Source organism: Stylophora pistillata, chromosome 4 (assembly GCF_964205215.1).
Source record: "Stylophora pistillata chromosome 4, jaStyPist1.2, whole genome shotgun sequence".
In the NCBI taxonomy this organism is placed as follows: Eukaryota; Metazoa; Cnidaria; class Anthozoa; order Scleractinia; family Pocilloporidae; genus Stylophora; species Stylophora pistillata.
The window spans coordinates 24,654,424-24,678,000 of NC_142522.1; the positions used below are offsets into that span (position 1 = coordinate 24,654,424).

The 23,577-nt window shown below is 40.3% G+C and overlaps 1 protein-coding gene and 2 long non-coding RNA genes across 3 annotated transcripts; 2 read left to right on the forward strand and 1 right to left on the reverse strand.

Annotated features, from left to right (window-relative positions):
• The first annotated feature begins 22 nt into the window (after positions 1-22).
• On the forward strand, positions 23-4,213 carry LOC111332574 (uncharacterized). The gene is made up of 2 exons (XR_002695049.2): positions 23-164; positions 3,817-4,213. It is a non-coding gene; the product is annotated as an uncharacterized LOC111332574 (long non-coding RNA).
• Positions 4,214-8,227: 4,014 nt separating this feature from the next.
• On the reverse strand, positions 8,228-9,838 carry LOC111333594 (uncharacterized). The gene is made up of 2 exons (XR_002695162.2): positions 9,710-9,838; positions 8,228-9,156 (listed from the first exon to the last, which is right to left on the reverse strand). It is a non-coding gene; the product is annotated as an uncharacterized LOC111333594 (long non-coding RNA).
• Positions 9,544-22,937, forward strand: LOC111333587 (uncharacterized). Its single transcript, XM_022939202.2, has 2 exons — positions 9,544-18,718; positions 20,010-22,937. Exon 1 carries the CDS (start codon positions 10,459-10,461, stop codon positions 18,682-18,684), a length of 8,226 nt encoding a protein of 2,741 aa, XP_022794937.2. The 5' UTR covers positions 9,544-10,458; the 3' UTR covers positions 18,685-18,718; positions 20,010-22,937.
• The last annotated feature ends 640 nt before the right edge of the window (positions 22,938-23,577 follow it).

Here is a 23,577-nt window from a genome sequence, read left to right on the forward strand (position 1 = left end):
CGGAAACAACTGGTGTGACTCATCCAAATGAAAACATGGTGGACATTATGAAAGACGAGCAAACGTTTTACTTCGCTTTTTTTACCTTCACTCTGGCCACGATTGTCGCTGCTTTTATCCTGTCTAGATTTATTACACTCAACCCATCTTATCACAACTAAGAGGTAAAGGAAATAGCAATAGAGAAAAAAATAGGCCAAATAGAGAGCGTAACTGCTTGACTAATTACTTTAATGATATGCTAGCTGCGAGGTAGCCCCAACGTAGATTTTTGCAATCGGGAGCGTTTTCTGTGTTTTAAATCTACATAAGCGAAGAAATTATTCCTTATTGAGTCAGCATTATGTTTTTTTTATATTGTGGTAGGTGTTCTGGTAAATTTTTTCTCCGTAAATGCCTGGCCTCTATATACAAGTAAGAGTGCTGCTTCGGAGGCATCTGTTTGTTTGACTCATGTTATGGATTTCTAAATTTAGATTTCGGTTTTTTGATAATGTAGTTGTGGGAAAGAAGTAATCACAATTTTATCGTTTTCTTAATCTTTGTGAAGATATTGGTCTTATCGCGGAAGTATAAATTATCTTTTCACTATGCCAAGTAATGCAGTAGCGAATACCGCCAAGCATTCCAACCCTTCAACCAGCTTCAGCTTAAGGATGAATTTAACGTGATCATTCCAACTGAGACGTTCATCAAACACCACGCCAAGATACTTAAACTGAGACACAGGCTTGATAGGAGTGCCATTTACACTAATGGTAAAAGAATCTATATTAGACATGAGGTAATCTGCCAAATACCACAGCTTCAGTCTTGTAAACATTCAAAAACAAACTATCGCGTCACGTGATCAATTTAAACCAATAAGAATCGGAGAAAATTTAGTGGTGAACTATAAGTTTCTTTACGAAAGGGTCTCTTTGATGGAAGCAAATGCAGAGTACAAAAGAGTGAAAGGGGACGGGTTCACCTTCTATAGTGTTCCTCTCTGTTTTGGTACTCCCTAGCATGTCTGATGTGGGTATGCTGTTTAGTAATAATAATGACCTTTATTAGTATACTTCCACATAGTGGCTCTTTGCTACTAAAATAAAAACTAACTATATGAATAATACTTACAATAAATCAAAATTGATAAAATAGTGAATAATAAAAACTATACTAGATTATCCATTGCATGTCACTATGTCTCTTAAGATTTATACAAAAAAGTGCATGGTCACTGCAATTCCTTAACTCCGAAGGAAGCTTATTAAAAGCTTCTGCAGCTTGATCTTGTAAAGTGTTTTTCTCAATTTTGTTGGCAAGTTCTAATTTTGGTGCAGGTCATTACCTGAGACTATATCTATTTACGACGTGTTGCTTGAGTTTTAGTGTAAAGTCTTCATTGTGTAATGACTTGTGCGCTCGCTTAGCTATATTAAATTCTAAACGCTCTTTGATTGTGAGCCAACCTAGCTTTGTAACATCCTGGAGTCCAGCAAATTTAGTTAACACAAAACCCGCACACGTGTTCTGTACTCTTTGAAGGCGTTTAATCTGGTACTCTGGGAGAGGACTAAACACAACGTTGCAATAATCCAGTTTAGAGAGTATAAGACTTTCCACCGGTCATTTTCATATGTGGTATGGTGCGAAGTTTTTCAGTTTCTGTAGTACTGCTAAAGCACCGTAACACAATGACAACAGATTTGTTATGTGTCCTTGCCATGTTAGTTCCTGATCCAGATAAACTCCCAAAAGCTTGGTGCTTGAGACTTTCTCAAGTTTAGTGTCACCGCAGTATACATCTGCAGAAAAATCATTTAAAGAGTGTACGCGCGCCAATTGTCTTGTAGAGAGAAGCATCCATTTCATTTTTTCTGAATTCAACACTAGATTGGACAATTCAGAGTAACTGCTCAGGCCTCTTATTGTCTGATTAGCATCCTTTATGCATGCCTCTATTTCTAGTTTAGACTAGGGTCAGGTAAATCATGCTGGCCTAATGTTGAGCATAATGCTATAGTTAAAGTATCAAGCATAATTCAAGTATAATGACCAAAATTTTTAAAATTCCATAGATGCTACAGTTCAAAAACAGATAAAATTTGTAACCTGATTACTGTCAGCACTAAGTCTGCTCTCTCTACATATTAAGAAGCTCACTCTTTGACAACCTAATCTCATTAAGGGATGTGTTTTGAAGTTCAGTGAGCCTTTTGTCCCTGGTAAGTATTACCTGTTGGTGTTAGGAATGGGAGGCAGGGAGGAGGGAAGGGCTGTTAAAAGCTCTTGAATTGAAACAGTAACTAGGGCATAATGAAAACTGATAAGCATAATTTTCAGAATGATGCCATGTTTTTGGGGGTGATGCTCAAAAGCACAATGCTCAAGTTTTTTAGCATAATTTTTGTAACCTAAATGTAGACAGAGGCCTTTCTTTTGCACAAGAGTATGCTCAGATGTGTGTTTTCTGACTCGATTTTGACTCAGAAAAGCTAGTACTCATGTAACGGTTTTCCAAGCTCAAGGAAACTTAAGGAAAACTATGAGCTCAGAATGGCAGATTATGTCCAGTGACAAATACTGAAGCAACTTTTCAAGTGTTATAGGGGCATTGAGTTTATTAACCTTCCAGTATTTTTTTTGTGCCAAGAACAATGTTTACCATTGACAAAAGATTTGAGAATTTTAACCGTGACTTAATTAACCAACAATTTTTTCTCTTGTTCCATAACAACTGCAAAATTAATAGCTTTCCCAACTTGAATAAACTTTTAAAAGAGGACTTTAATTGTATTTGACACAAAGTTTGAAATGTGGGGAACGTTACAGGATATCTTTCAATTCTTGCTGGGGAATATACTGTGACAGTCTTACAATGTGTTAAAACAAATTGTGGACAAGCAAAAATGTTTGATTAATTTTTAGCCCCTATATTTAGGTTTTGTTATAAAAATGTGCTACCTAAGGGTAAGGGCTTTTACTTGGTATTTAGGGCAGGGTGTGGGGATTGGAGAGTTTTGGTCCAATTAGGGTTTGATCAAAAGGTAAAGTAACCAAAGCTTTGGCATTGTTTAAGAGATGATTTTCCCAAAAGATACTTCTTCTCCTGCATGGTCGAGATTGGCTTAAGTCAGATACCTGTGGGATCATTCCAGGGAAGGGTATCAAGGGAGGGTCTTCCTGTGGGATCATTCCAGGGAGAGGTTCCAGGGAGGGTTTTCAAGGTAACGTCTGTGCACAAATCAAGTGACCTTTCTTTAGAACTTATCTCAGTTTCCATGGAACTGAGTTACCATAAGTATTGTTATTAGCCCTGGATGAGATTCCACTTCATCTTAGGTTATCTAGTGCATTTTCTCAAGTAAACCTAAGTTGTGTAGTTTTCCAGTATCTCTCCTAGTTGTAGAGAGGCAGTGTGAGAGAAATTAATAGTGTCGTGTTTAAGAACACAACAGGGTGACTTTGCCAGAGCTTGAATGAGGACAACCGGTACTTAATATTCAAGTCCTGCATGGCCACTGTATCTTTCACCAAAAGTATTTAAGTATTCTGGGAAAAAGTTAGGCTGGACTTGGACCTAGTCTCAGGTATTGTTGAAACGTGTCTGAATGTGATCTGATATTTAGAGTCCCTAGGGCACTTGCCTACTCACAAAATTTTTTAGGTATCCCCTCGTCTCCTCCTGCTTTTTGATTTAAAGAAAAGTTTGAGCTAATATCAAAGACACTGCACATGTGCTGTCTACGTTGTTTACTTATTCTCTTAGAAAAGGAAAAGTTAGTTTTACTCTTGGTGAATTTTTTTTTTTTCAATCTCTTGTCATGTTAGAATCTCAAACCGCCAGAAGATGAAATTAGCCACACAAAAGGAATTTGGAGATTAAAAGAAAAACCCTCAGAAGTATAGCTGATGTCATTAAAAGAACTGTGTTGTCCCTCCACAAGAAGAAACATCCTGAAGGAATTTGAGAATATTGCTGATGCATGTACTGTACCTCATGGTTCTGTTAAGTTGGAGTTCCTAAACTTTCTAGGCAGTTGATATGTTATAATATAAGGCTCAAAGGAAATATATTCCTCAGTCTTCAAGAAAGTGTTGTTCTTAGTGAAAAATATAGGATTTTTTTGCTTATAGTACATTGTAAAGATTGAAAATTTATTTATTTACATTGCACAAGTTGTATTTAAAACCTTTGTGGTGGTCAATGAAAACAATGAAGTGTAAATGTGCGATTGTAACTTTTCTTCTGTAGCAACCAATCCCAGCTTCTTAACAAAAATCACTGAACAAATTGGAAAGGAAATATTTGCCGGGGCATGAAACAAATGAAAACACTCTGACTCTATGGGGGCTACTTGAGATATAAAGGAACACTCATGACAGAAATGATTGACACTAATATATCAGTAGAAACTTTGGAGATAAGACTGAAACTCATCCTCATGGTTAAATTGAATTTAAAAAATGGCCTTTTCAGATGTCTTTTTTATTTTGAACAATGGGTCAAACCAGGCCTGAGGTCAAATTGCGAAGAGAATAGCCCATTTCCGAAATACCCTTGGCTTCATTTTCAAAACGAGCCCTGGTGCTCATCCTTTCATATGCAAATTAAACTCATTTTCACAAGAATGGTTGAGCACCAGGCCTCGTTTTGAAAAAGAGGCAAGTGTAATTCGGAAATGGGCTATTAACATTTATTACATGTGGCTACCCTCCTTAGATCCTTACAAGAATACGTTTCAATACGTTTCCCACCTATCAAAATGGCCGGAATCGAGAAACATCGCAAATGATGATCCATCTATTGTAAAGATTTGTTTCCCGAGGGAACGAACACCACAAGTTCTTGATTTGTTATTTCTCACATTTACCCTAAAGCTCTTTTGTTTTGTGTGTACATGAATTCATCCGTAAGTTTATTACCTCGAGTTTATTAAGATTAATTATATTGGTCTGCTAATCCCATCGAAGATCATGATAATCCCACCTTCGATCGTCCAATGAAAAGCTCAAGCGATCGGAACAGGCGGAGCAACTTCAGAATACCCGTCCACCTCATTTAAATGTGTCGAGAGGCTTTGAAGAACGAGGCCTAACACAATAGACGCTATTCTTATTTAATGACATGTAAATGAGTGGCTGGGTATTGTGAAGTTTAGCCAGAACCGGGGAGCAACTTCAAACCGGAGCAGAACCAAAACATACGATGCAAGCCGATCCTAAGTTGAAAGTAATAAGAGGCGAATATTTAACAATATAGGATATGAGTCGATATGAGCTCGAGATTTCGTTCGTGTTTGTTAATGAGAGCAAAGGCCGAATCCACCATATCACGCATAGATATCGAGAATGAATCATCCGCATCCAACTGTTTAAGTATAACTCCTTGAGTCGTTCAAACCTTGACAGCAAGACAGGCTCGTGTTTTGTTATTTTATTTGTTTACAACTCCATCAGGCGAGATGATGAGAAGCTTTACCAATCAAATTACAGCATTTGCGATAGAGCTCTACTAGACTCTAATGGTATTACACCAACTCGTGATGCAAGATAGTGATTGATTAAACTCAGGGGCGAGCGAGTTCCGTGACCTTTTTATGCCATTGTTTAATAAAAACACGAATCTGTCTTATTGTTATGTTTTGCGGAACTAGTAGATTTATACTCAAACAACTGGATCATGTGCTCGAAAGTCTTCTCCCTGGGATAATTCTTAATGAGTACGTGTTTAATATATCAGCTCTAATTCAGAGATGAACCGGAAGTATAGATTGACGTGATCAGACATGTCATCCTTCGCAGAAACGAATACCATGCAAATATTGCCCTCGGTTAAGTTTTTTTGTGTCTTGTATGTAAAAAGGCTGTCTAGACTGAATTAGTCTCTATTGAAGTTAAAAACCATTAGGTATTTCTATATCTAATGTGAAGCTGACATTGCATCGAAGATCGTTTTCAGTGTTACAACTTTCGTGATACGTCAAGTACAAATCAGGCATTCAGAGGTTTTTCTGTTGACAACAGATCTATAATTTTTGACTTTTATTATTTTTTTATCTTTCTTTTTTTGGTTTTCTTCCTTTTATATTTCGTTTTATCTGTTTCAAAATGTTCTATTTTCTCATATCTCACTTTTTCCGATTCTCCGCAACAAATGCGTGACTGGCGCCTTGCGAAGACGAGGGTGGGAGGACATTATTTGAGTGCAAAGCCACAATTGTTGGGATTTTATTTCGCATTCTCTCCCTTTGCAAGGTGGCTAAGTATACCTAGAGAAAAATATTTCGCCTTGAATCACTTAGTCAGGAAACAGGATCGATCAGATCAAGAAATATCTTGCGCGAGGGCTTCAAGATATTATCTTAAGGCAGGAGCCCATCCAGTGATAGGCTCCTGCTTAAGGCTAAAAATGAAATTTTCCAGCTTTCACATTTCAAAGAGGAAAGTATGGCACGTGATCCTTCCATGGTACCAATCTCGGTTTTCAAGTACCCATTAATTGCTAATATTGCAATCTGCGATCCAATAAAAGAGTCAAAGCATTATGATGGAGCGGGGGAGGGGCATGCTGGAGAGACGTCCGGTCGCCAGCTATGCCATGGATACGCCATTGGGAAATTTCTCGGCTCTCCACGACATTCTTCCCGTTCTCAGTCGCTTGGGGACTCTTTGGGTTCATTTCAAGAATTTAGCTTAAATTTTTTATGTAAGAGCTGGTATGAAATCAAGAAGAGAGTAAAATAGAGTGACTTTCATTTATTGCATGTCGTCTCTTTAACGAGGTTCAGTCCTCTAAGTACAGGTCACACATGAAATAATTTATTCTATTTCAGGTGGTAAACATTGCTTTTCATAATAAGAAAAGTGTTTCTGGCATAAGAACAAAAATGTGGATCGTAAGTGCTTTTACTTGTGTATTTTCCATCTCTGAGTAATTTGCATCTGCATTACTGAGAGAGAGCCAATCACTTTTCCAGGATCTTCTAAACCCATCGGCAAAAAAAAAAAATGTTATTTTGGCATGATCGTTTTTTATTCTTGAGAGGTGTACTTGATAGGAAATTTTTCACGATGTCATCTGAGCACCAAGTAATTTCTTCATTATTTGACCTTTTCATTGGAAAACCCCCCTTTTTTGTCTAGTTATATATTTTCAGCCCCATGTAATTATAATTCATAGCATATGTTAGAGAGCATCTCGCCGTTCACATTACAAACGTTTATTGTTAAAAAAAAAAAAGAATATCCATTCACGAATAAAATTGAGAAATTTGTGAAAAGGACAGTAAGATGATATATTTAGTTAGTTCGGTGGCAGAATTTTGCTCCACCTTTCTTTTTCCAGTTTCGTGAGCTCTTTTTTTTGCTTCATCAAACATAGACCTTGTGATAAGAGAACAATTACAATAAGATCGATAATTTCTGAAAGTATACAGAGCTATTGTATCGGTCGCCATGCTTTCAATTCTCCGGCTTTAAAAGGAAGTAAGGGCTGATAGTTTCGAAAGAAACTGTTTGGGGCTGCGTCGGTGGGAGTAACGAAATAATTTGGATATATCAACAAAGTTGAAATGGTAAATTGGCCACCGTAATGATTACAAAAGCTCCGACGAAGGGCTAACGCTCGAAACGTCAGCTTTTGTAATCATTACGGTGGCCAATTTACCATTTCAACTTTGTTGATATATCCAATTTAAAAGGAAGTGTTTTGCAGCAATCATTATAATCTATCACAGAAGCAAAAACCGAGAGATTAACTTACAATACCACACGTGTGGTTCAAACCCGTCTCGCCTCCCGAATTAATCTGCCCAAGGGAGTTTTAGTCCGCTTCTTAACACGCAACGTCGAGTGTGGCATACAAAAGATTGCTGTCATTTTGACGGCAGGATTAATTAACACTACCAGAACGAAAATGTGGAAAGCAATTATTGTTCAGATTCCAAGTTTATTTTAGAGTTGTGAAATAATTCTCAGCTGTCTTCTTGAATTATCATAATAACTGAAGTGAATAATATCGCGAAAGAGAGAAAGAAAGAAAGCAAGCGAGCTAGTGAAAGGTAGTACTTCGAAGAGGAGAATCGGCTTACTTTGTTTATAACCCTCTCCTTCCCTTTTCTTAGCAAAATTTTAAGAAAAATCAATCAAGATAATTGCACAGCATCTGAATTGATGACTAGCAAGTTTGTTCGACATCAGTTTACATAAATACCAGGTCACTTAAATTCACAAATTCTGATAAGGCGAAAATTTGTATTTATTCATTTTAACTGTTTCAAAACTGATACTGATAGAACTGAGAACTCTCGTGAAGACAATAAAAGGACATTTTTACAAACGTAATTTGTCTAACGAACAATCTGCAAACTTAAGACAGTACAAAGTACAAAGTAAACATTTTTGCCCCGTTCTGTATGACGTTCTAAAGACCCTCATGAATAAATTTCACCTCTCGTAGGTCTTTATCCCCTCTGTGTATGGACACCGTGTCTTTGGGGCTTGTTCGAAGTTCAGTTTCATGGACTGATCGCATGAAAATGTAATGTCAAGTTCGTCGATCTTAACTTTTTCTTTTATTAAAAAGGAAATATAATAAATCGAAACTGTAGGTTTGGATGAGTTTTCTGTTCAGCCATCGAAGTCATGTTCATCCCTGCCAGGCGTATAGTAATGAAATTACAATCGAAACAAGCCTTGGCTTGCAAACTTTCCATGAAACTTGTTTCGATTGTGATTACATAACCACTCAGACTCTATAATAGACCCGAAATATTGTAATCTTTCCTCAAGTTGTATTAAACCAAATGTTTGCTCTAAACGTGTTAGTATTCCCTGCTGTTATTGTTGTCCCATTCTCCATCGTAAATCGTCACATAGCTTCAAGGTTTTGTGTTCCCTGTCCACCACTTCTTCCTCTTTTTTTCGTCTGCCCAAACGATTAGCAAAATTTCCTTCATTTGCATTCAAAAGGTTTGCCGGAACAAAGAAGGGTATTGTACTTGAACTCCAAATGAGAGGATCAGTTGTTTTACGATCATCAGTCACTTGAGCAGGTTCCCCCAAAACTTGTCTTCACCGTAGGATGTGTAATGACTGCATCTGTGGGGGTCTGGCTTTGATTATGTTTCACCAGAGTTCCCGCGTCGTTTCCATACAGTAATGAACAACCTAATAAAATACGCAAAATTTTTGTCGTTATCTTAAGTCATCGTCGATAAATATTGAGTTTTTAAGGACACAGAAGTTTCTCCTGGCAAATGTGTGACTTTTACGTGCGAATTGTTTTTCAAAAAAAATTTTTTATTTCGATTAAATAAAATTGATGGTGACTTTTTTTTTTCCTTGGAAAACAATTTGGCTGCCCCATTTATTTTGTTTTTGACAATGGCCGTCATTTTGGCAATTATTTTAACCATTATCCAGCTCAAAATTTGCAAATTTCTTTGCAAATCAACCACAAGAAATTGCGATGCTTAAAACTTCAAAGGATTTTTTAAAGCTGGTTTGTTCTGACGCGTGTTCGTATCCGGTTTGGTTTATGTGGCAAGACCTCCTAATCGCTCTTGAGTATTTGTCAACATTTTGCAATTTAAAACACGTCTGAAGAAGTAATAAATTCACTTCAACTTTGTTCCAGCCTTGAATAACTAATTGCTAAAAGGATAATTAATGATAGAGCTCGACAAAGCCGTTTTCTCGTTAAGAACTTTCTAATGCTCACTGAAGGGGAACGCTCTTTGCCATCGCGTGCATTCTTGTCGTCGAACTATTAATAAATTAAATTCCAGCAGTTGGAAATGGATACGACGCAGCATTACTTTAAACCAGATCTTCTTTATCCTCGTGTCGACCTGTTTGTGCCGTCTAGGCGACGTTAATCGAAAACGGTAGTGTCTCCTACGAATGTTGCTATCACCAGCGTTAAAAAGAATTTTTTTTTTTGGAACGATTACGTACTCACGCAAGTAGTGCTATTGTTTCGTTCACGTGGCTTGGAACCTAACAAAAGATTGTTTTACTCCAAGATAAACAAGACGGAAAACGCTTTGATAATAACTGTAATCCTCTGTAGAGACGCCATTTAAGTTAAAGTGAAGGTGGTGATGCATTTTTCATGACTTGGCAGCAATGGGTCGTTGGAAACTTTTCGTTTATTAAACGGGTGGCTATCCAAACTGAGGACAATGCATCGAATTCTACGATTCAATGATAAGCTTTAGGGCCATCGATTCTTATGCAAATCTACGGGTTGCTTTGCACGGTCCGCTTTCCTTGAACAGAGGCGATTGTTTGTGAGACGGGGCTATCAAGAAGATTAAATTTCCAGTAGCACTGCTCCAATGTAGCTCTAAAGAGCTTGATTTCTATAGTGTTTACATCGAGTCTACCCAACTGGGAAGGTTTTGTTCCATCACCGTGGAAAGCGGAAAAATTATTGTTTCAGCAATTCGCCGATCGACACCCGACAGCATGTGGATGATAGAGATGATTTCGCTCGAGGACGAATACATCCCTGAGGAAGTGGAAGACGGGGAAATATCTATCGTTTTCTGGTCGTTCGCATTCGCTTTTTTGCTCATCGTAACCGTGTGGTTTTACATCACAGAGATCGCTCCGATCCGAAAATCTGCCGGTCGACAGATCACCGATGAAACCGATCGAGAAGAGGTTGTAGCGAAGAGAATTCTCGAACATTTAAGCGAAGATTTGCAGTTTAAAGGCGATATTTCTAAAGAATCTAGTAAAAATCCTGTGGTGTCTGTCTCTAGGAAAACAGAAGAAGATTCAAGCGTTTACGAGTACATTGAAGATGAAATTCACATTCACTATTCAAGTTATGGCTGGGTTGATGACAATGACGGGTCGTCTGAATGCCCAAGTGGCCTGGCAGCCGGGAGACGGCACTCGATGGAAAATATGGATCTCATTTTCCCTGGATTTTTACCAAGTATTGTCGAAGAAGAAGAAATTGATGGGGAAACTGATACAGAAAGCAGCGACAGGTCTCAGGAAACTGATCGCGACAGCTTTCAAGAAGACTTTGTCAATTTGTCAACTGTAAACACTGAGGGTCTTGTCAATAAATATGGCGGGTTCTCAGAAATATCAATGGACGTGGAATGTGATTACTCTAAGACGGAAACGAAAATTGCCACAGCCTTTGAAAGACAGGAGCCTGCGACGAAAGATGCTATTCTGCCTCTAAAACCTGCTGAGACCAACTCACTTTACGCATCTGAAACTGTTGACATCACAGCGCAAGTTTACATGATTCCCGAGCCGATAAAAACAGAGCTAAATGGCACGTCTTCACTATCTCGACAAAACGACGATAGTTGTCTAGTAAAGGATACAGAAAATCGCAAAAGTATCCCTTCAATTGACCCAGCTCTTCATAGTGCTACGCAAGCAAGCGCGAAAACATCCAAATATGAAGAAGTTGCACATTTCACTTCCGGTAATTTCGACGCTTTCTCGGGTAAAGGTAACGAAGAATCGCCACAGGACGATAAACCTCAGCTGAATGGCGATGTGATCGAAAGCACCTCAATGTTTACAATACCTAACTGTGATCCTACGCCGACGCTCGAACAAGATGCAAATGAGACCGAAGAACCCCAATTATGCGCACTGAATGAGGCAAGGGTTTCCCGTGCTCCCGAGAATGGCGTCGAGGACGATTTCACGCGTGATATCCGCTCCAAACATTCGGAGAATGAAGTCCATGCCCATGACAACATTGCAAAGGATCTGTATTCGAGGCTTAGTAAGGTTCCTACGGAAGACACCAGCGGATTAACAGGTACTGCGATGAACATAAACAAAAGCGATCTCGGTGAATTTAAAATGAACGGTTTCGTGGGTGAAATAGCGGAATCAAATAATCACACGACTCACTCGTGGACATTCTTTTCCATGTCTGGCAGCGATGAAGCAGCTTCGTCAGAGAAGGGAATTTCGAGTCACAAACAACAATCGGATAAAGTCGAAGTTCCCAAAATAATTATCGACTCTTATGACGATGGTTTGCAAAGTGATAAGTTAATTCCTAACGAGGAATCAATCGACATGAATGGAAATGAAACTGCTTCGCGGTATGCGGACTCGTTCGTCAGCGACACGTTTGAAACCGATATCGATATTGACGATGTTGACTTGATGGATAGCGACGAACTCGGTGAAGAAGGTGAATTTAGCATTTATTTTAAGAGACATGTTTCCGTGACAGACCTAGACAAGATAATCTCAGAAGAGGGACAAGCCGAGACGAATGATTTGTCTAGCGAAGTTGTGTTAGAGACGGATCTCTCGGAAGAAGAACCACAGAATTCCTCGGAGGACGTGGTTGCTATTTCAACAACGGATACGGTAATGTCAGAAGACCAAGAAACAAATAGCTCTAATTATGCAACTGAGGCAACATCTTCCGAAGATGAATCAAATATGAATATTCAAAAATCAATTATCATCACTTCAACTCTAAGCGATTGTTTAGATAAACAGCAAACTATCGAGGACCTCGAAGAGGCTGAATTAAACGATCTTCCACATAAGAGTTACGCCGTGGAAACACTTATGGATGACATTTCATTTCAAAAGGATGGTGTTTATGGTGAATTAGTGTTGTCTAAACTGAACGAGGGCCATGAGGATCAACCTGAAGACATTCATCTTGACTTTTTCGGGGAGGATTGGTCAGTATTTGCGGAAGAATACAGACGTGTACGGAAACCTTTTCTATTTACGATCCCAGAAGACGAAGAGATCGGATTGATAGAGGTAAATCAGGGAACAAAAAGCTATCCGTGTGTCCAGCCAAGAACAACCAATTACAGTCATGATAATGAGTCGAGTGTTTCTAAGGAAACGTCGATGGAACTCAAAGCTCCTATCGCTACAGTGGATGCAAGTGATTCAGAATACGATCTCGACCTCGAAGAAGATCGCAGCGGATCTGACACAGAGAAATCAAGCGAGGAAATTGTCGCAGTCAATGTTGCAACTAGGCAAGAGACAAAACCAGGCGACCTTTTTACTCACGATGGCGTGACAGAGAACGGCGTGACAGACAAAAGTGACGAGGAAAAAGATTTTGGAGAACCTGATTTATTAGCGGAAGTTTTCACCAATAAAGACGTTATTGAAAATGGCGGTCTGAATGATGTTTTGAATCTTGTAAACGGTGAAGAAATGAACTTCAAAGGACCTGTTAATGTCTCTGACAAAATTATATATCCAAATGATGGCGTGAGAGAGAACCGTGACATTGAATGCGATGTCATTACTGAAAATCACGCCACGAACAGCCTCACGGATAATGGCGGAGTTGAAGACACAACTTTAAAGAAGCCTGATTCTGGCGTGACTGCAACTAATGGAAATAATGTCACGGTTGAGAATACAAGATCTGTGAAAATTGTGAAGAAAATCAAGATAGTTGTCAGGAAAGAGGTGAAGGTCACAAAAGATGAGAAAGCTTTGCTTTCAAGCTCTAAACAGTTGAATGGAGACTCTGATAAACTTACAAATTGCAGGGATGAAAAGGAAGAAAAAGTCAATGCAATTAATGAAGCTTTAAAGAAAGAAGCTAAAGAGGAAGAAATAATTCAGGAATGCAGCGAAGCAAAGAAGCATTCTGCTTACAATTTCACTACAACCCAGATTGGTCCAGTTTGCCATATTACGCAGCCGTTGAACTTTGTGGAGGGGCAGTACAACGTTTCTCGAGTTAACGATAAGAAAATGGATACCACCACCAAAAAAGATCTTTATACGCCGCTTAAACCTGAACCAAAAGTCATCGAGGAGCAAATTTCGGCCACAAGAGCTGTTGCTTCAGATCGAGACGTCACACAACGTGTCACGCAACTTGTCACGCAACCACTTGCAACAAGCGAACAAACGAAGGTTGCACCCAAGATCGAGCCCCAGTCTGTCGAAGCGGTGATAGAGGCGCGCGTCTCAACCGTGGAAGCCTCTTCCCCAAATCAGGACATCGCAGAGCAAGTCGCGCAACACCTGACTAAGACTGAAGAAGAAAGCGCGAGAAAAAGTCCCCTTTTTCAGCAGGCTACAAAGGAAAACACACAGGAAATTGAAAAGAAAGCCGAAAAAATTATTGCGCCTGAGTCTATCAAGAAAAATTCTTCTTCTGCGAAAGTCGCCGACACGGAACGTGACACAACGAAACATTCAGAGCAGTCACCCACGCAGAAAGATCAAATGCATATCAAGCCTCATCTCGAGCTGAGAAGCGTGACTAAGACTACTGAGTCACGTATCTCATCTGTGGAAACCCTCTTCAAGCGTGAAGCGGAGCAAGCCTTGTCGCAACCACTCGAGCAGAAGGACAAGGTGAAAGCGAACGGGCTACCAGAGACTGAGAGTAACTCAGCATGTGTATCACCATCCGGGACACGAGACACTCCGAAACGCGACCTTAAGGATAATTTGGACAAACTACCTTCAAATGCGAACCGAGATAAAGCTTCCCCTAAACCTGACTCAAGAACTGATCCCAAAAGTGTCAAAGCGCGAGCGTTACCCGCGGAAGGCGACGTCACTAAGAGTGAAGTCACGCAACGATTACCGGCACCAAATAATGAAAGGAGTGTCGACCTTAACTCCGAAGTTAAAGCAACTTCCGAGTCACCTAAAACAAGCGAGTCATCTGTCAGAGCCGATGTTGCAAAACGTGACATGACTTATCGCAACACCAGAGTACGTGAACAAATTAAAGGATCAAGCGTCGACCCTTCATCCACAACAAATAAAGCGCTTGAAAATGTAAAGGTGACTGCATCCTCTGCACTTGTCGAAGTGGATGTTCCGAAACGGGAAATCAAACAACTGTTGGAGAGAATGCCCACAAAAGACGAACAAAAAGAAATCCCAGGAAAAAAGGAGCCGAAAGTGACCCCCAAGAAACTCAAAGACAATGAATCTCCTTTGGATGACAATCAAGATTTTGACATTAGTGGCGACAAGAGAAAAGAATCCGTGACAAATGGAACCAAGACTGATATAAAAGATGAAATAGAAAGAAAGCCCTCCAGAGCAAATGTTGGATTAAAAATGTTTATATCGGGCAAGAACACTAAAGAACCACAGAGAAATTCACAGGATAACGAAAAAAAGCCAGTTATTTTAGAGGAAGAAACTCCTACAGTACCTGTGGAATCGCCTGTCGTTACGATAAGTGTTCAAGGTAAAGAAACCACAGAGGGGAGAGAAAGTCGGAGGGTTCGGTCTCCAAGGACATCACCAACTAAATCTTTGGAGAAGAAGTCTCAAAAGAAGTACCTCTCTTCGCGTAACATACGACTGAGCAAGAGCCATGAAGATCTCAGGTTCGTTGAAAAAGCGCACGAGATACGGAAGGATAGTATCAAAGAAGAAGACCCGACCGAAGAGGTACCTGATACTCAGACGCCCACCAGTAGTTTAGGCTCACCTGCAAACAGTGTTTTCGGGGATGATGCCATCGAGTCGATTGAGCCCCCATCTCTTCACACTGCTAAAATTACCGTGCAAGAGGTCGTAGGCGACAAACAGAGGATTATTATTTTAAACGTCAAGAAGAAAGTGCATGGAAAAGCAAGATGGAAGTCTCTGAATGATCTCGATTCCCTCAACAAGGCTTTGGACAACAAGCTCAGGAGGAGTAGCGACTTAGGGAATTCAATGACAAGCCTTCAAGAGGAAAAGGAAAGGGTTGAGGAGGAGGATGGTCCGAAAATAGTACCTGTCGTACAAGTCAAAACTCGCCACGGTCAACTTTCATTACCGGAAATGGGCGAGAGAAGATCTGAACCAAAATTGACGCTACCGCACAGATCACCCATTCTTAAAGTGACCGCTGTGCAAGACAACGAATCCGTCCCAGAAAATAACACGCCGACCAGGATTAAAGCTAGAGTTATGCCAGTATTGCGCGAAACCGATACAGAGAATGGAGAGACCACCGTAGAACTGAAAGAAAAGGAACCTGTAAAGCAAGATGTCAAAGCGCGCGTGACAAAGATTTCACCAAGCGATCCTGAAACTCGTTTAGGAAATGCGTTTATTACGGAAAGAGAAAATAAAGAGGAGAAAACGCAGGAGAAAAAAGTTCGCGTTTCAAGAGTATCGCCAGTGGTTGAAGCTTTTCCGCGACTAGAACGCGAAACAGTTACAGAAATTTCGGAGCCAGCAACAAAGGGTAACAGGATTAAAGTGCATGTCGCGCGCGTAAGCCCTGTAGAAGACTCACGACCAGGGGTTGACGAGATGATTGCTCGACCGTTTTTGTCAACGACAACAGGAGCAAAGCCAACGGTAAAGGACTATGAAACTTCGGCGTCACAAGTTACGCCTATTGCGGATGTCACTCGCCGTCAGGGTCGCGAGTCTGGTTATGGAAGCTTAGAAATTAGAGATAACGATACAGGTGGTGTGATTCTGTCCAGCGCTCCTATTCCAGTACAGGAAGGACCTAAGGAACGTAGTTTGAGCAGTCTTAGTAGCTTGGAAGATGAATTGTATGGAGAACCTCTGGGAGAAAGTCGCATTATGGTCACAGATCTAGACGCTTTGTTGGCTCAGCAAGCTGTTCCACCGGCAGAAGGGACATCTCCGCCTCGAAGTCCTGACAAACATGAAGTCGCCGAGAGAGTTCAAGTGAGAGCGCACATGGGTCCGGTTCCAAAGAAGGTCATTCGCATCAACAGCTATGAAGAAGAGGATGGTGTCGTGATACGTCAGGTCATTGCCGACGATCCGGTGGTCTTGGAACCTGTTATTCTTGCGGAGGCAGCTGATAAGGAAGAATCCGCTGTGATAACAGCTTTCCCGGTGAATGATGGTTGTGAAGAAGATGAACTGGATGAGGTGTTTTTGGAGGAGTACCCCCCGGGTATTGACCCTAACAGCGCTAATTCATCTCATTCCTATAGCAGCGATGCAGACTCTGAAACGTCATCTGTGAGTAGTTTACCGCTAAAACAACGACATCGGCACACAAGATCGTCGCTCGAAGCAGGGAACATCGGAGTTCGAAATCGCTCTGATTCAAGCGGTTCTTCCAAAACGGCGACGCCAGTTGCCGAGCTGGAGAATGACAAGAAACAAACTTCCTCGGGTTCCACCACACCTGAACTGAAGACGAACGACATTTCGCAAAATGAATCATTTTCGTACAGAACACCTGAACACTCTCGTCCTGCAGTTATCGACAAACCGAGCGAGTTTACGTCCGCTTTTGTTTCGATTTCACGAACGACGGAGATTCGTCGTCCTCGTGCAAGGTCAGAACATTCTCGTCACAAGTCTAACGAAGAGCCAAGCGTGGAGAGCAAACAACAGGCACCTGGCTTGCAAAGGAAAGGCCTGGGAGCAAGTTTCCAAGACGTGCAGTTACCAGGCCTCAATATAGACAAAGAAAGGTTCAAAGAAGCCGCGGATAGCCGAAAATCGATGCCTGATTTGTCTAGGAAAGGCAACCAGATAACCGAGTCGCCATTTTTGCGTGGATTGAGCGCTCACACTCGAAAGTGGCTCAGTCAAAACGTGTGGATGGACGACAGCGGACAACAAGACGAAGAAGATCTGATGACCTCAGATTTGTTCCTATATCCTTCAAATCGCTTTCAACCTGGAGCTAACATCGACGCCAGTTTCATGTCATTAGCTGATGACAGAGAAAGAGACTTTCCTGATGACATATCAGTGAATTCATCAACATTATCGACGCGCCCTGGGAGCCCAATGTCGGAGTTCTCATTCGCAGGGGATACGCCCCACATGGGGCTGCGCAGGGGCTCAATGACTGTTATCAAGTGTTCTAATCCTCGATGTGGGCGAGAGGAGGCTTTATATGCTGGCGAGAAAACCACTTACACTTCATGTCCAGCTTGCTTTACTTACTATTGCAACAGAATGTGCAGGCGCATTCACTGGTCCGAGCACAAGAAAGTTTGCTTCTTTGGTCGTATTAACAGCTACATACGCTCCTTTATTTATTTATGTCACAAGAAAGAAGCTTTGAAATTCCAGCTCTCTAAAGCGGCTAGAGAGGGGTTCAAGAGGAAAGGGCGTGGCTGCGTGCTGGTGACTTTCGCTTCTGCACAATCTGCGCGGAAATTTATGACGACTGGTTGTACATTCTTCCCCAGTCCCCCGACGTATTCATCATTGACTGATCTTCAAGCCGAAGGTGTTGTGAGCAAGCACCGAGTCGCTTTAACCCAACACATCAAAGACTACAATCCTGAGGAAGAATTTGTCCTCAATCTCGCCATAATTGCTGGCAAGATGGACAACCTTCCAGAAAGTCCCGTCCCACGAAGAAAAGTAAATACAGTTCTTCAAGTTGTCAAAGTTCCCTTGAGCAATAAGCTCAAGGAGGAAATTGCACCCTCACCTCCGAGCGAACCGAAGACTGAAACGAAGTTCTTCTACCTCCCAAAGTGTTCTCGGCATGAATTTGTAAACGAGAATGAAGCTCGCAGGCACTATTGCAGAAACATTTCGAAGAATTTGAAACAGTACGGAATCAGGTTGAAAAATGACTATCCTGATATATATGAGAAACTGTGCCTTTACGTCGATCAGAACATTCGATTTACTGAACCACTTACTGTCTACGGAAATCAAGGCAAGAAGATTGTGATGTGCAAAATCATGCCCGAAGCTGGAGATGAGGTAGCGAAGAAGTGAAAAAGGTCCTCACTTGAAACACAAATATTCGAAGGTAACGAAATGCTGTGTATGAAGGGTGCTTGATTTTATCGTAATTTTTTTTGTGTGTCTCTGTAAAAAGAGCGCAGTACGATTGATTATCGCATAAACACAACCTGAATAATCACAACAGCCAATCGGAACAAAGAAGAATATCGCAAGGAGCTGATGAGGGCTCAAGTAACTTTGCTACGTGATTGGTTCAGAAAACTTGCATCAACCCTTCAACCAATCAGATGCAAAGCTAAAATCAATCACGACTTGGTCACCCGCGTTTTCCCTCGCTTCGGGTAGTTAGTTTGTTTTCACTTTGAGTTTCTCCTGGTGATATTTTCGTTGTCATGATTGGCCAGAAAACTCGCGCCAACTTCTCGACCAATCAGATGCAAGGCGAAAACCAATCACGACTTGGTCACCCGCGTTTTCCAGCGCTTCGGGCAGTTAGCTTGTCTTTACTTGGAGTTCTCCTGGTGATATTTTCGTTGCCATGATTGGCCAGAAAACTCGCGCCAATGTCTCGACCAATCAGATGCAAAGCTAAAACCAATTACGACTTGGTCACCTGCGTTTTCCCGCGCTTCGGGCAGTTAGCTTGTACTTGTTTTCACTTCGAGTCCTCCTGGTGATGTTTTCGTTGTCATGATTGGCCAGAAAACTCGTGCCAACCTCTCGACCAGTCAGATGCAAGGCTAAAACCAATCAAGACTTGGTCACCCGCGATTTTCCTCTGCTTCGGGCAGTTAGCTTGTTTTTACTTCGAGTTCTCCTGGTGACATTTTTTTTTTTATTGCTTTCGTTTTGGTTTTAACGACACTCAATCGAAAGCGCTCTAAAATGCCAGTGACTAAGTCCTGATTGGTTTTGTTTTGCACGGTAAAAGTTTATGGATTGGTTGCAAGTTTTTTTGCACTAATATTAGCGCGAAGGAAGTGGCAAAGGGCAGGAGTGGGTCTTTTATAATAAAGAGAACACTTGTTTCATCAAACGATGAGAATCTTGTAACTTTGTCTCCTTGCATTTGTCTTAAAATCTCAGATAACAAGCTAAGTGATATGGATTTATTACAACTTCAGGACTGTGAGAAGATATTTTGTCCAGATTCCACCTGCAATTTCGAGCACTGATCATTAATCAGAGATAACCTTGAAATTTAATTGAGTCTAATTTTTTTCCTCAGACAAAAAAGACCAATTGGGTCTCGCTTGAAACTTTTTTGACATTGTTCGTGGCATGTGCAAACTGTCTGACAGTCCTGGTCAATGTACTCTGATCTGCTGTTTTTAACCTCTTTTTGTTGTCTTTAGATGTAAATGCCTTGTGAGGAAGTGAATGAAGAATCCTAGTATACCCTCTGCAGATTGAGGCACACAGACGTCCGCATAGTTGGTTCTCACGTTTGCATCTGAAGTACGGATAACGTTCAACGATACAGATGATATCGCTCGCTTGAAGACAAAATGTGAACAGTACCACACCGCTGGGATTAGTGTCCCTAACAGTACGTCAAAAACGAGGTCAACATTTAGATACCCCATTTCCGAGTTACCTTTAGCCTTGTCTTCAAAGCGAGTCCTGGTGCTCATCCTTTTATATGTTAATACGTTTTCATTCACATGAAAGTTAACTCACTTTTACCAGAATGGCTTAGCACCAGGCCTCATTTTGAAAAAGGGGCCATGGGTAATTCGGAAATAGCCTATCGTCTTAGCATCCGCTACAGGACTTATCAGTTTACACAGTATATTCCATTACTTTAAATTTTTGTTATGTGCAAGCTTGATTGCATCAGCTTTAATACATAATTTTTTTCATTTGATGTTTTCCCAAAAGTTTAAAAAGGGGAATATTTGGAGTGTATCACTTTATTAGTATTTTACCTTGGTAAATGTTTCTCCCACTTAGATAAACATTTCAACAGGTTTTGAATGCATTTTCTAGATAATTTTTATGCTTTTATTCGTCGCTTATTGCCATTTTCATAATGTGTGGAGCAGTTTGTCAGTGCAGCAGTTATTGCTCGATTTGTCATGAATATTTTACGTAAGTCCATTATTATGGTCGCAGTCTAAATTTTACCGGAGTTTTTAAGTAAGTGATTTCTGTTTGCATCTCGATACATTTTTCTTTTTTTATTTGTTTATTACTTTGTCCAGACCTCCAAGGGATTTCTGTATGATCAGTTTAGGTACAAACTAACCATAGAAATTAACTTATTACATACTTGTATAAAACTTACAGAAAACATAAGATTTTTTTAAACACTGGAATAAATCAGATAAACAGATTTAACGTTATAATCAATCGTGCGACTTACCTAATATTTCTCATTTTCATTGGGGCGGGAGTAGTAGAATATTAACGTATCTCCCTAGATCATTTTATCATTCGTAACTGATGGCTAGGCAGATATAGAAATATGAAGTGATTTAATATATGTTATGGTAATAACAAGCGAGTAAAGCTTATGAAAACCTCACGCTGAATCATTAAGGAAGAATCTCAGCTCTTTTGTTAGAGTGAGTCCCGTTCTGGCCCATATTTTCTGTCACGCAACTCTTGAGGGGGAGACTTTACTCTCTCTCTCTCCAGCGAGTGTTGTGTGACAGAGAGTCCAGAAATAGACTTTCTTCCGGAGCGTTTAAGTTCGATTGTAAGATATCTGGATACTTAATATGTTAAATGAGAAAAATCTACATTTTGCTGCCCGTCAGTTTACACTCAACGCGTGAAAAGAAGCCAATAATCTACTAGTATGATATACTGATGTTGTTAAGTTAAATATTTTATTTGGGTTAATTAAGAGAACTTAGAAAAATTTCCTTTATAGAGTCAGAGGGCCTGCAGGACAGGCAGAGATTATTTACGATATCCTTGTGTATTGCTTAGTGAATTAAATAGAATTTAGTTGATACGTATTTTGACCGTTAGAATTACATACTGGTACCGAACTTTGACTAGACAGCAAGTAAAACTTGGCATAGCTAAACAACACTTAAATCAACAGCACTAATGAAGTGACTTCAGTCAATTGCTTTCTGCATGCACATAGAGAATACGCATACCAGTATCTCTAAATGTGTTCCGGCATTGTGATAAGTAGAATTACGATTTTGTTATTTGATTATTGGAAAGGGATCCTTCTTTATGACTTCCGGCGGAAGGGACAGAGGCAACCTCACAGGGAGGTGAATCCGGAGCTAACCGTGTTCATGGAGTTTTAACGTCGAACACTTTGTGTCATTTTGTTTGATCTAACGTCAAGCTTTGTACGCAAGTAAATATTGTATTTCAAGTTAGCGCCAAACTACGGTCTTTACAAAAACTTAACTTCATGATTATTAAATTTGCATGTTAGAAAGACAGCAGATCCTTATCACGGATTTTAAAGTAATCTTCTTTGAGAAAACCCGTCTGAGATGAGCTTAATTTAAGTAAAACCAGCGTCAGTTTGTTTAAGTTGTGTTTTTTTAGTCAATGAGTTCGTAAATCGTCAAAGCTTGACAGGAAAGGTCCGACTTTAATTAAAAAATTCAAGTCAGTCAGAAAGACGAAGTGAACCATTGCATTACATCATACTTCTTTCATCGAAATATCTGAAGGTTATCTATAGTTCCAAGCATCAGGATTTAATTTGTTTGTTTTGAAGCCGGAAGATTTTCGTACCTTGAGAACTGTGCGATGTGGGCAGATTTCTCTGATGCAGAAATATTTTTGTGAAATGTGAGAGCTTGCCTGTCGTGAAGATTCGCCATTTTTCTCTTTTACTTAAGTCAAAAATTGATCCCTTTTCAATGAAAATGAGCATCCTAAATGGCATTTGCAAGTGCAGGGACTATTAAATTACTCAGGGAATTTAAATGTAAATAAACTTGACTGTTTGAGTTGCTCGTTACTTGAGCAAACCATGTTAGCTTTGGTAAATTGGTATCTTTTTAATGGAAAGGCTAGACTCAGTCCCTTGCCGTGCAAGTTTCCATGAGTCCACGATCCGGTAGAGTCGAGAAACGCTCTCCGCTAGGGACTAAGACCAGGGAAAGACTAATGTTAAGGATTATAACAGATGTTAAGGATTATGACAGATGTTAGTCACTCAATTTAGCGATATTCAGTAGCGCAGTCGCACTGCGCAGAACATATACATTTGTACATAAAGCCGATTGCTATGTAGTATCCCATAGTAACTGAAATTTATCGTTTGATGCAAAAAACATTAAAATTCATTAAACTTTCAATGGATTGTCTTATTGTAGTGGTGTTTTTGTGTAGTGGCCGAGGTTGATAAATTTCCGTAAACTTCGAATACTGTGCCCAACTTGCGTCGTGTCAATGAAGAGCCTCCTTAACCCTTTGCACCCTGACATCAGTCCCTTTGCACCCTGAGATCAGTCCCTTTGCACCCTGACATCAGTCTGCATATGGGTAAGTAACATTTCTTCTCGTTCCTTAGACAAGACTGAAACTCAGGTACTATCATACGGACTAAAACACCCAGTAACACCTAAACGCATACCAACCGAGGCTATTGTATCTAGTGTTGAGGCGGCCCTGTCTCGGCAACGAGAGCTATCTGAGCCGACCAAGGATAACATCAGAAGCAGAATTGCCTCCACTATACAATCAACGTCACTAAATGACAGCAACTTGACTAAAGACGAACAACGCGTACCGAAACGACTGAGAAATGACAAGAACATAGTCATCCTACCAGCGGACAAAGGACGAGTTACTGTTGTTATGGACAAAACTGACTATCATGACAAAATGGACGCACTAGTTAACGACAAACGAACCTACGAAGAACTCAAACGTGACCCAACTCCTGCACTTCAACGTAAACTCAACAGTAAACTACTGACACTCAAGAAAACGAAC